At 36.2% G+C, this 13,930-nt stretch overlaps 2 protein-coding genes across 3 annotated transcripts; both read left to right on the top strand.

Annotated features, from left to right (window-relative positions):
• Positions 1 to 4,046: 4,046 nt before the first annotated feature.
• si:ch211-266i6.3 (cytoskeleton-associated protein 2) lies at positions 4,047 to 8,985 on the top strand. 2 transcript variants are annotated; one of them, XM_067399248.1, is made up of 7 exons: positions 4,047 to 4,183; positions 5,089 to 5,159; positions 5,287 to 6,113; positions 6,310 to 6,640; positions 6,770 to 6,830; positions 7,021 to 7,300; positions 7,723 to 8,985. In XM_067399248.1, the coding sequence occupies exons 2-7, from the start codon at positions 5,130 to 5,132 to the stop codon at positions 8,009 to 8,011; spliced, it is 1,818 nt and encodes a 605-aa protein (XP_067255349.1). In that variant the 5' UTR covers positions 4,047 to 4,183; positions 5,089 to 5,129; the 3' UTR covers positions 8,012 to 8,985. The 2 variants fall into 2 exon arrangements, with proteins under 2 accessions (XP_067255349.1, XP_067255348.1); XM_067399247.1 differs by having other exon boundaries at positions 6,988 to 7,300.
• A 464-nt stretch (positions 8,986 to 9,449) lies between these two features.
• Positions 9,450 to 13,294, top strand: thap12a (THAP domain containing 12a). Its single transcript, XM_067399246.1, has 5 exons — positions 9,450 to 9,705; positions 10,237 to 10,357; positions 10,703 to 10,783; positions 10,925 to 10,961; positions 11,176 to 13,294. The coding sequence occupies exons 1-5, from the start codon at positions 9,617 to 9,619 to the stop codon at positions 13,071 to 13,073; spliced, it is 2,226 nt and encodes a 741-aa protein (XP_067255347.1). The 5' UTR covers positions 9,450 to 9,616; the 3' UTR covers positions 13,074 to 13,294.
• Positions 13,295 to 13,930: the final 636 nt, after the last annotated feature.

Here is a 13,930-nt window from a genome sequence, read left to right as displayed (position 1 = left end):
TTACAAGGGTACATGAATAAAAAAAAAATCGTGTTGTGCATGGATTCATTATTCAATAATATAATGATAATATAATTTTACTGCAATATTCCATTAAAAAGAATTGTCAGTTTTGATTTCATGGTGACTTTTAGACTCAAGGTGGAGATCATTTGAAACAAAAGAGAGCAAGTCTGCAGTGTGATACAAGGGACATGAAGGTAGCAATTCTATCATCCCTCAAAGAAGCTGCCTGATAGTATGTGACAAGGTTTTGTGTTAGTGTAGATTAAATACAGAACAGGGAATGGTTGATTTTGTTTTTGGCTTGATGTTTAGAGCCATATGGTTGTCATCAGTGCCATATGTTAAGTTTGAAGGGCTGCTATAAATAAAGATGTTTCCAAATTTAAAGGTGAAAAATTGCAAGCACTGTTTAATTTTAAGGATTTTTTTTAACATCAGGACTGAATTATTATTATATATATATATATATATATATATATATATATATATATATATATATATATATATATATATATATATATATATATATATATATATATATATATATATATATATATATATATATATATATATATATATATATATATATATATATATATATATATATATATATATATATGACAGAAAACAATGCTTTTCACAGCCATTGTCCACTTAAACAGAATAACTGAAATGTTGATAATGCTTGATTATCCAACCAGTTTCTTTTGGTCCCAAAATGAGTCTAGACACACAATTACAGACAAGGAAAATGAGTTGCCCTTCTTTATTTAAAATGAATAAAGGGCAGAGATGACCATACGTGTGTGACAGACCTCACATAATCATGCAGTCAGCAGAATGTCTCATGAATTAAATATTGCATTAATTAAAGTGGAACCCTTGAGGGAAGCAATTTGAGGTCACAGTTGGAGTCATAGCCTTACAGCTATAAGCTCCTTATTTACTCATTATCACACACTGAAACGAAGGTACATTTCACAGTCATACTTGTTTAAATGGGTTGTGCGTAGAGCTGGTTTAGTGGCTGCGATCTTCTGCCATCTAGTGGCTGAAGGTGTTTTTCATGCTCTTGCCCCATGTGGATCACAAATACAACACATAAACTTTGAATGTCCAAACTTCTCAAACAAGTAGTTATGCAGGTGTATAGTATAAATATATTCAAAGACATGTTACATCCACCATGTTGGATTTGTCCTTGTGCGTTTTAATTGACTAACAAAAACCATGAACACAATTTACTTTTCATCTTTTCATCAACCTAATAAACCTCTTGAAGCGCACCCCTTTTTGAGCCCCAAACAGGAAAATTACCAGAGGTATAAACAGTACCTGAAAACCATACTTGAGTAAAAGTACTGATACCTTACATTGAAAATGACTCCACTACAAGTTACAAGTAACCAATTCCAATACGACTTGAGTAAAAGTCTTAAAGTGTCTGATTTTAACAGTACTTAAGTATTTTACTCATGCTGAATGTATTCTCAGAGATGCACTAGTCTTGAGAGACATGCCAGTGAAAATAAGAAATCAAGTTTATTTTCTAACACCTCAGTGTTGCAATAAATCAAGGTCGACACAACAGCCTTTTAAACATCTAAAAACTCTCAAGTCTCAGTCGAGCTCAAGTGCACAGAAAGGCCAAGTAAACCAAATATCCTTCAAAATGGTCTTGTCAATATAGCACATAAATAAAACAATGTTAAGTAAAATTAAACAGTCAAAGTCTACAGTATGTGCTGGTTTGAGCCTCATCATAGCTGCAGTCATTTCCTCATCTAATAAATAAAACATCTGCGATCAGCAACTACCTGCTAATGCACTCACATTCATGTAAAGTAACCTTGTTGACAAGTTTTGGGTGAGTAAAGGCAAAACGCACAAGATATAGTACCTTCAATGCCCTTAGATGGTGATATCGCTTCTTTATAGCAGAAATAAACTGCTGCAGAAAAAGGTAGCTGCCATGAAAAATGTAATTTGTAATTGCATTACTCATCACAAATGTTGTGGAGTAAAAAAAGTACATTTACTTGCTCAAAAATGTAGTCAAGTAGAGTAAAAGTTGCCAATATCTTTGATACTCAGTACAACCACAAAGTAACCAAAAAGATACTTAAAGGTGCCGTAGAACGTTCTTTTACAAGGTGTAATATAAGTCTAAGGTGTCCCCTTAATGTGTCTATGAAGTTTCAGCTCAAAATACCCCATAGATGTATTTTAATTAATTTTTTTAACTGCCTATTTTTGGGGCATCATTAACTATGCACCGATTCAGCGCACGGCCCCTTTAAATCTCTCGCTCCCTGAAAATAGCGACGGCTCTTGTCTCCGCGAAAACAGTAAGATACGATGGTAACTTTAACCACATTTAACAGTACATTAGCAACATGCTAACGAAACATTTAGAAAGACAATTTACAAATATCACTAAAAATATCATGATATCATGGATCATGTCAGTTATTATCGCTCCATCTGCCATTTTTCGCTATTGTCCTTGCTTGCTTACCTAGTCTGATGATTCAGCTGTGCACAGATCCAGACATTAATACTGCCTGCCCTTATCTAATGCCTTGAACATGGGCTGGCATATGCAAATATTGAGGGCGTACATATTAATAATCCCGACTGTTACGTAACAGTCGGTGTTGAGATTCGCCTGTTCTTCTGAGGTCTTTTAAACAAATGAGATTTACATAAGGAGGAGGAAGCAATGGAGTTTGAAACTCAATGTATGTCTTTTCCGTGTACTGAACTCTTGTTATTCAACTATGCCAAGGTAAATTCAATATTTGATTCTAGGGCACCTTTAAGTACAGTAAGTACTTTACGCCTCTGAAAATGACATGCTTGGACTCAAATGGTTGTCTTTCCTAAATCATTTAGCATGGTTTTGGTATCATTTGAAAGACAAATTGAGCTTTATTCTCAAAGTTCTCAAAATAAAAAGTTAAACAAGCTGAAGTTTAATGGAATGAAAATGTTTTTTGCATAACATCTTTTGATCATTGAAAAAATAATAAGCAAAATGCCTGCGAAAGCTACAAAATACACTGGGTCCAAAGCCACAAGTCTTAAGAAGTTATGCAACAAGTTTGAGAATGATATAACAAAAAATAAGGTTCCTGTGTTTTGTTTTGTTTTTCTTTTTTTCTCTCTGAATATTGCCTATTTCAAAAATGGCCACTTGGAGCTCCAAATTGACCCTTAGTAAGAAAATGATCTGAGGGCTAGAAAAAACCTGGAGAAAACTGACAATTACTTTTACATGTACCACATACTAAACCATTCTTTAAAGATGTAAAATAATTACAAACAATTTAATGATGTTAAAAGTTTGTTATTTTATTAAATTAAAACTGTGAACACGATTTTAGTGTTTTTACTAAGTAGCCTAAATTTACACGAAACCTAGCTGTATACAAAAGAAAGAAAGAACAAAAGGACCTTTTTACAACCTTTAAACATAAAATGAAAGTACGTTGATCGCCAGTTGTTCACAGAACAATCATGTAACCATAAACCGATGCAACATCACTAGTCTATCGTAAACAATAGATATTGATGATCGATTCAGGCAGCAATCGGCCTCCAAAAGCAATGGTTTGGAGGCTATTTATAAACTATTATCGCAACGATAGCCAATCATTCAGGCACGTTTAGTCGGACTTATTTGTTTGTGAGAGTCGATTGTATATGATCGTATGTAATTTAGTATTTACCTAATTAAAGGATATCGATTCTGAGCAATTTATTTGAATTGCAACTACGAAATAGAACAATTGTTTCTTAAATCGACAGTTTTTGTATTCATAAAAGCACTTTGTTATTTAAAATACATTTCATTAAACGTTAATGTCATTAGACTGGAATTTGGGGCAGCTGGATTCGTCCAAAACACTTATCAGTTGTTAGAGGAATTTTATTTTGGTTCAAAACAGGCAGCACCCAGTTTTCAGAAAAGAGGTGGGGCCGACTCGATTTTTATCACGTGGTCAGAAGCAGCCAATACGATTCGTCAGCTAGAGTGACTCACAAACGGTCATCCCCAATCCGACAGCTCGCGCGCTGAACTCAAATCTGTTTGAAAAAGCGTGCACTGTAATTCAGTTTTTGACTGAGATCCTTGACTTATTTTGCCTGACTGATTGAAGAAGCCTCAGATAACGTAAGTAGATGATTTGTCAGCGGTTATCAATGTTTTGTGAGTATTGGCATGATTTAGATTTTTTTTTTTGAAGCGTGGTAGAATAACAGTGACTCCTTGCTGATTCTTTAGTAACGTTAATACTACTAGAAAGCCTGTAATTATTTTTTAGTAACTTAGTTAATCTGTTCGACATGTTCATAGGTATTCATATAACGTTATGTCTGGTCGCAACCCCCTGTTTACATTTTCTAATAAAATGTTTTTCTCTTATCTAGCGTCATCAGATTAAAATTATATCTGTCATGTTAAATATTAGTCATAAAAATTGACAAGTCTAGCATTTACTTCAATAATTAATAAATTGAGATTAGTTCATTTTGCATATTTGCAGTTTTGGGGTGTTGTTACCTATTAATATGGCCTAGTTAAAATGGAAGTCCCAAACAATTATGTATTATATAATTACATATTGTACAATTATTACTACATGTTGACCCATCAACACACACACATCTATCTATATATATGTGTGTGTGTGTGTGTGTATATATATATATATATATATATATAAGCACTGTAATTTTAGTTTTCATTTTTATTATTATTTTTTTTAAATTAGAACAATAACACTGGATGTAATTATGTATATAACACACACACACATATACACGTGTGTGTGTGTGTGTGTGTGTGTGTATATAAGTAGTCAACATTTGAAGTGGATCAAAACCTTTCATAAATGTGGTCTAAAACCTTCTTATGACAACTTAGTTCTTAGGACATATATATATATATTACACACACACACACACATATATACACAGAGAGAGGGGAGGGTATCAAACTGTAAATGGAAAACTATAGGCAACTTGACTTTTCTTGTTTTACTTGTTTGACCATAATAACAATGTGATGTTCTGCAGGGAAGATCATCATCTTTGAAGAACTTCTCTTGCACTGGTAGATGCACAAAATGGAGTCGGTGGTGAGAAAGGTATCATTTCATATTGTGAAGTAGACTAGGTCTTTCATAGATTTAGGACATTATTTCTCACATGTAAGATGTCCGTATACATGAAATGAAGTTCGCTTAATTTTGCCCTTTTATTACTTTTATTCAGAGTAACAAGGAAAACACTAAACCAGTGTGTGGTCCAAAAAAACAAGTCAGCAGTATTGTATCAAAACAAAGAGTTATATGTAAATCGGCACCTCTTAACTCAAAGAATGATCTTAAGGAGGATAACTCTGGAAAAAGAGAGAAAGAAAAGGATGTTAGACCAACGACCAAAGCTAATGATGCTGATCCTACTAAGCGCAACACACTAAGCCAGGCCTTCCGTACGCAGCAGACTGCAAGACACAGGAAGCTTGTGGAAGAAGTTCAAAAACCACCTTCTACTGTCTCTGCCATTCAAAAATCCAAACCTGGAACGTATAAGGGCCGTGTGGTACAGTCTAAAATCGATTGTTTCAGAAAACCTGGTGGTGATGTGAAGACCACAGAAAAGAAAGTGATTTCAAAACTGGATGCGACCAAACCAAAACCTGAATTGCCTAAAGTCCGGTCCACGTCTGTTATTTCCCTGCCGGCATCCATTAAACCCATAGTCAACTCTTTGTCATCTAGATCGAAATCTGTTTCTGATGTTCCGTTGAATGCCACTGAAAAACCAGTCCAGAAGTCAGTTTCTCATAATCGGATACCTCAAAAGGTCCCAGGCTCCATCTCTCAAGCAGGCGCCCCGCGACTTGGTGTCCCTCCCAGGCCAGCCCCTCTAGCTATAGGGCGCTCGGCCACCAGCAGACCCATCGTTTCAAAGAAGAAAGAGATGGCGGTGCAAGTGGTGAAACTCAAACCGGCCACTACTGAACAGAATGTCCGCAGACCTGTCACAAGTACAATCAGCCACTACAAAGTGCAAATGGAGACGGCTGAAGAGAGAAGGTTAGTAGTATATAGGCTACTATATCAAAAAAAAAATCTTACCAACACCAAACTTTTGAGTGGTTGTGTATTTTAGATTCTTCAATCATAACCTGCATGCATAACCTGATCAGTTTTACCTACAAGTGTGACAGTGCACTGATATGAGGATATATTGATGTGGTTGCCTAATGTTTCATTTGTATTCTGCTTTCAGAGCAAAGCTTGCAGAGTGGCTGGCATCTAAGGGAAAGACTCTTAAGAGGCCTCCGATCTCAGAAAAGTCAGCAACCTTTTCACAAAAGCCAGCTCCACAGGCTAAAACTGCACCCAAATCAACCATTAGTGCCCAGCCTGTGCCTGCCATCCAGACTGAGGCTGTAAAACCAACCCCTGCATTGAAAACCAACAACAAAACTGATAACAAAGTCCCTGACAATAAACCAGTGTGTTCTAGCGGATCAAGCAATATTATGAATACCACGTTAGACTTGCTGGACAACAGTGATATGGATCTGCCGGTCGACCCAGAGATAAGGATGGAGTCGGTAAGAACCACAAGAGAGCCTTATTTGTCACGCACGTACACACACACACACACACACACACATATATATATATATAATATTCTCGAACATGTGTATTGTCATTTTATAACTGTAATTTCTGTTTTGCAGTTGGTGATGAACTTGTGTGATAAATTGGAGGCAATGGAGACGCCCTCATCATGTGAAGATGGTTAGTCTCATGCAGATTCTTTTTGCAGTAATTGCATTTTTTTTTTATATATAAATATATATATATAAATATATAATATATATATATATATATATATATATAAATATAAAATATAAATATAATATAAATTGCTCATGTTTTTGCAAATCCTCAACAGACATAAATGCTAACAAAGCTGATGCGTTGGCAGAGGAAAGAATTGAAGAGCAAGTGGAGGAGCATGAAATGGATAAAGTGTTTGAAATTCTGGAAGAGGAAGAACTGGGGGATGAGGAAGACCCAGAGAGTGACATTACAGAAGACACTAAGATGGCTGGCATAAAGAATGAGGATGATGATCAGAAGGCAAAGGAGAAAAAGCCATTTGAGAGTGAAGATGACAGTGATGAGGAGATGAGGAGTGCCACTCCAGAGATGGCAGGGGCATCCATTGTGAAATACAATGTGAAAACAACTCCATATCTGCAAAGGTGAGTTTGGGGTAATTAAATTGTTTGTAAAAAAGACTTAATTATTTGTAAAGGCCTGTTCAGACCAAGCTCGATAACTATTATTGTCTGCACTGCACCAACAGACAATAATGTCTGTTTATTAAAAAGAGTGGTGCTGCAGTAATGCTGACTGCCACTTTAAATGCTTGTAATCTTTAAAGTGGGGTGGATTCTAATTGGCTGTCAAATGTTCTTATCACTCAGCTGGAGAAAAAAAACAAACATTCTTATAGCTTTCCTCTGTGTCATTAATGTTATAGCTGTGTTGTGGACTTCACTGTTCTCACAGAATTAGAATGATTTTTAAAACTTTATAGTTATTGTTTTACTTATCATCCTTGATGTGAACGGAGCTTATGATGTTTAAATATTAATTTGGTTTTCTCGTCATGTCCTTTTAGTGTGAAAAAGAGAATTGATTGCGAAACTGCACCGGCCAGTGGCTCACGACGCAAGAGCACCATCAAAGACCTCAAGTTTTTGACACCAGTGCGACGATCAACGCGAATCCAGCGCAAATCCTCTCGTCTGCCAGGTATGCTGAATGACCATGACACTTGCGTCTCCTCATTGGCTGAGCTGGTACAGATGGACGATGCAGATGCAAGTGCTTACATCTACAGAAAAAACCCAGCACTACTGGAAGACCTGCCTGATCAGCCTGGAGACTTTGAAAAAGTATGCAGTTAAACAATATAAGCTGATACAACACTAATGTCACTTTCAAATTGAAAATGCATACATAACACCTACATTTTGAAGTATTCTATGTGACACTATTAAAAATGCTTTATTTTAATATTTAAGTGTTTGTTGCATTTGGCTGCTACTTGGAGTAATCTATTAACTGCAATGGCTTAACGGTTTAAAGGGATAGTTCACCCAAAAATGAAAATTGTCAAAAATTACCCACCCTCATTTTGTTCCAAGCCTGTATGAGTTTATTTCTTCTATTGAACACAAAAGTAGATCTTTTAAAGAATGTGGGTAACCTAACAGCACCCATTGACTTCATTGTTTTAATTTTCCTACTATGGAAGTCAATGGGTGCTGTCAACTGTTTGGTTACCAAACATTCTTTAAAATATCTTTTTTTTGTGTGTTCAACAGGAGATAGAAACTCATACAGGTTTGCAACAACACGAGGGTGAGTAAATGACAGAATATTCATTTTGGGTGAACTATCCCTTTAAGGACAATTTGATTTAAGTTTCTTCTTTGCTAACAAGGCTCATGCAGTGTGTGTGTGTGTATATATAAAGAGCAATTTCTGTATTTTGTAACATTTTAACTCAACACTGCTTTGTAAATGTCAATTTTCCCCCTAAACTTCCAGAATGAACAAAGTAGGATTTGTTTTGGACATTATCAAAAAATGAACAGACCAAAGAATGTGTTTCCTTTCTCTTCACTTATGTAATTTCTCTTCAAGATGTTTAAGATGCTGTCAGTGTTGCAAATGTTATTGTTCAGCTGTTCATTTTCTCTCTTTTAATTTTTCTCTAATTGTTTTTTGAATGTACAGTAAAGTCATTTATCATTTTAATTAACTAAACCTTGTTGGAATCCTACAGAGGATTTAATTAATCCCACACTAAGACCATGTCTTTTTAAAGGCAAGATGAGCATTTGCTGTATTTTAACCATTCTTTTGATCACTGCACATAAACCTAAAGCATCTTAATAAAGAATATTTAAGTGTAATAAAAATTCTTTAGTGTCATTATTAACATAACAGAAATATTGGTTTTCACTTCTGATGCATGTATTAAAGGGTTTATTTGACAAATGTAGTTTATTCACTCTAGTGTTGACTGATGTGAATGACAAATGGAGATGTGCAGGATGAGTTTGTCGTTATTCACGTTTATTATATGAAAAAGAGATGCAATGAAAGTAAATGCTGACTGGACTTTTCCTTTTTTAAATCATGAAATAATACGCGAGTAAATTACACTATTTTCGTGTTTGGGAGAACTATTACTTTAATATTGCTCATAAAAAAATTATTTTGTATTTTCACGGTTCCTCCCTAACTGCCGCCAATTTCTTCCTGTGAGCGCCCGCTGATTGGCTAAGAATTTGAACTCGCGTTGCGCGAGCAAAGCATTGTGGGACGGACACTAACTCCAACGCGCTTCTCCTCCAGGCCACACAAAGCACTAGAGTGCCGATCAATTTACCGCTTTATTAGTCTTTAAAACTAAATTTTTAAAACTTTCTGAGTGGAATATAATAACAGTAAGTCAAATGATCTGGATTCGCTTTTAAGATTCGACTCAGAGTGAACGCACGATGCCTAATTTTTGCGCGGCGCTGAACTGCTCCAGGAACAGCACTCACTCGGTGCTGGCGTTCTTCAGGTTTCCACGGGATCCAGAGAGGTATATTACACACGTTTTCCTCACCTATCCTACTCTTTGTTATCCAGACGATAGGATTTCGCGTTTAACCTTCATTTAACGTAATTCATTTACCAGTACAGACTATGTATTGCTCTGCTGAGCTAGTTAGCTTGCTGACAGATCAGATGCGAGTCTGTCTTATATTAAATAGTGTTTATGTACTACACGAACTATCATTACAGAACTGGGAGTTATTCATCAGGCAGCCCAGCTTTACTCAGCATTTCTGTTGTTCATATAGTCTATATGTTAGCCCAACTGGCTCACAGTTCTGATTGATTGTACTCATCTGTCAAATATATATATATATATATATATATATATATATATACACGAACTGCATTGATATCATTGTGAATGTTGTGTGTTTTAGCAGTAATCAACATTGTGTGTTACAGTAAAACAAAAATTTGCACTATATTATAGTATTACACAGATACAATCTAACATGTTTACATCATTGTTCTTGTTCTGCTATGATGCTCCATTCATGCCATATTTATTCCCTAGATGTAAGAAGTGGGTGGAAAACTGCAGTCGCTCAGACCTGAAGGACAAAACGCCTGACCATCTGAACAAATACCACAGACTGTGTGCCAGGCACTTTGAACCTAATTTGATAACCAAAACCGTAAGTTATAAATTCATGCTGAGTATGTAATTATTGTGGTAGTTTTTTTTTTTTTTTTTTTTAACGTACTTAAGTATATGAATTTGTATGTGTGTAATGGAAATGATATATTTTAGGTGCTGTTACTGCTCACTTTTCAGTTTACTTCAATTTAATATTTTTTCGAAAACTAAATATTCCAAAAACGGCATGTATAGTTATTATACAAGTATTAGAAATTGCTGTATAAAATAAGATATCATGTAAAACTATTGGACACTATAGCTTTGCATCACAACTTCCCATCAATAAATAACATGTGATCTCTAACATACTGCATTGCACATTATTGTGATTATTATCCAGAGCCCTTTCAGGACTGTACTGAAGGATACTGCGGTACCAACCATATTTGACAATCCTTCCTTCAAACGATCAAATAATGAGGTAATATTTGCTCAATATGTATTAATTTATGTGATACTGAACTGGATTATGACAGTCTCTTTACATTTCAAAGTAAAGTTGTCAATTATGTCTAAATTCTGAATGTGAGTGGTATACTAAAAACATCAAATTCTATAACAGACAGAAAAGGATGCCCCTGAAGCGAAGAAGAGTAAAAGTGAGTTGTTTTTGTTTTGTTTGTGTCTTTGTTTTATGATTCAGAACTATCGCAATATAATTTTTCCTCACATATTTACACACTCCTTGCAAAATCTGCAATTTGAAATAAAATTAAATTTTTTTTAGCAATGCCATAATAAATTGATTCTACATTCTATATGTTTACATGTATTCCACAAAATAATTACACAAATATTTTTTTACATTCTCAGCGGACTCTCAAAGTGAGGAACCTAAAGATAATAGTGAGACAACAACCAAAGAGATCAGTGCAAGCAAAAATGGTGATGGGGTTGACAGCAGCCCCCAGATCATTGATGAGGAAACACTCAATAAAGAGTATCTGAAGTCTCTGTTTGATGTTGTCGTGATGATGGGCACACAGAATATCCCTCTGCATGGGCACTCTGACAAAGAGCCCAGAAGCAAAAGCTTCACTCCCAGCAACTTCCAGGCACTGTTGGAGTACCGAATCAACGCAGGCGACGAATTCCTCAGAAAGAAGTTCGAGGGGTCACCTGTAAACCTCGAGTACTGCTCCTCTACTCAATTGCAGCAGATGCTGGAAGTGATGGAAAAGTGCATTCGTAAAGAGCTTTTGGCTGATGTTAAAGAAGGACGCTTCTTCTCTTTGGTTGTAGACAACCTGGTTGAGATAGGCAAAGAGAGCCATCTCCCGTTGTTCGTCCGTTTCGTGGACAAGACCAACTGCCTCCGGGAGGAATTTGTCGGGTTCCTGCTCTTTGAAGGTGATGTGGAGGCTATCACCGAGAGGCTTGTTGCTGAAGTGACCGAGAAATGTGGCCTGGACATGCAGTATTGCAGAGGACAGGCATATTTGTGTTCTGGTGTGTCCGCTATGAAGGTTAAAGCGGTGGTGGCCAGAATAGCTGAGCTGCACCCACTAGCCGTTCTCACCCCTTGCTCCAATTGCTCCTTGAACATCTGCCTGGCAAACACAATGACGTTCACAGGAGTGCATCTCGTCATGTCTACCCTGAAAAAGCTGGATGCATTTTTCAGTAAATCACCCTTGTTGCAAAATCAGCTGGAAAGTGCTATTTCAATCTACTACCAGGGAAATGAAGAGAAAGCCAATGCCCTCAAGGAGGCGTGTAATTCGAAATGGACCAAGCAGCACGATACATTCGAAGTAGCTGTTGACCTCCTGGAGTCTCTCCTGCTTTGCATGGATAGCGTCCATGACAACGAAGATCACAAATGGAACGATGAAGTGGCACACAACGCCTTCATCATATCCGAGGCATTGGCTGATTTTGAATTTGTCATGACGTTAGTGGTGCTGAAAAACGCCCTTTCCTTCACCAGAGCGTTTGGTAAGAACCTGCAAGGGCAAACGAATGAGGTCTTCTTCGCATCTAACAGTCTAACTGCTGTTCTGCATTCGCTGAATGAAGTTTACGATAATATCGAGGTCTACCATGAATTCTGGTTCGAGGAGGCCGTCAATCTGGCTGCAGCGCTTGAAATCCCGGTCAAAGTACCCAGGCTGTACTTCAGAAAACGACCAACATCTGGTGAGGAAATCCAACCCGAGACCTACTATAAAGAGCAAGTCACCATTCCTGTGGTCAGCCATGTGATTAAGGAGCTCTCTGACCTTTTTTCTGAAAATCATCTGAAGGCCTTGAAGTCCTTGTCACTTGTCCCTGCCATCATGGGACAGTTGAAGTTCAACACCACAGAGGAGACCAGTGTAGACATTTATAAAGATGACCTGCTGAACCCAGACACCTTTCCTGCTGAGTTGCACTGCTGGAAGATCAAATGGAAGCATGGAACTAAAGATGTTGTATTGCCATCGACCATCTACGAGACACTTCAGCTGTCTGATGTGAAGTTCTTCCCCAACGTGTGTGCTCTCCTGAAAGTCCTGTACAATCTGCCGGTCTTTGCTCTGACGAATGAGAAATGCAGCACTGCGAAACAACGACTGACAGCATACCTGGAAGACACACCTGTGCATCACAGAAACAAGAGTATGACCCTGTTCTATATTAACTCTGCCATTAAGCATGATTTGGACAACATGGTGGAGACATACTTGAAAATGTATCCAGACAGTGAGCCATCGGAGAAACGTGATTGATTACAGGGAGCAGTGCAGTCTTATTTATGGCAGTATGATGACTCTGCTTGTCAATCAGCAGTTTGTAATTTAGCAGCTATAATTTTGTTACTTTTGCTTTCATGTACAGTCGACCAAGATTACCAGGACTTAAGCCTTTTCTTATCGTCCTACTGTTTCATTTAGCATTGTGTATATAAACATGTACCCCCGATTTGAAAACATTAAAAAGATATTTTCCTGTCCAGCTCCATGAATGTGTCTTGAAATTGTTCAATGTATTTTTCAGAATTAAAGACATTTCTGCAAAATGGTAAAAAATCTTTTATTTTCTGTTCTTCACCTTTGGTATAATTTTATATTAAATCAACTTTTTTTTTAATTTGGACTGTCAAAAAAATTATGATTTCCTTTGGAAACTTTTATTACATTTAATAATATATATTTCTATAAAGAATATAGAAATATGCTTTACAGATTTAATGTAGCCTACATTAAATTTTCAATTATTATGCCATGCACATAAATATTTATTTTGGATGCATGTAACATTTACTAAAGATTTATATTGCCATATCACAAAGCTTAGCTATTTCACTGGTACATTATTTATTAAGCATCAAAACACCATGTATTAACTTGTTTATTCACAAATTTAAGTCCAACCAAGTGAGCATGTGTTATACTCTTTGGAAAACCAGTTCAAATCCCATTGCTGAACAAACCTATAAAGGTTTTAAAAACATTACATCTGTATCTAATGGAAAAATACTCCAAAGTAGAATAGAAAACTGGCAAACAATAACTACCAGATTAAAATTTTTAATTCTGTATTTAAACATTAATATAATTTCAAATTAGAATACATATTAATACAT

The sequence above is a fragment of the Chanodichthys erythropterus genome, chromosome 10, assembly GCF_024489055.1.
Source record: "Chanodichthys erythropterus isolate Z2021 chromosome 10, ASM2448905v1, whole genome shotgun sequence".
Taxonomy (NCBI): Eukaryota; Metazoa; Chordata; class Actinopteri; order Cypriniformes; family Xenocyprididae; genus Chanodichthys; species Chanodichthys erythropterus.
Note: the sequence above shows the minus strand (reverse complement) of the source record. Positions and strands in the feature narration are given on the sequence as shown.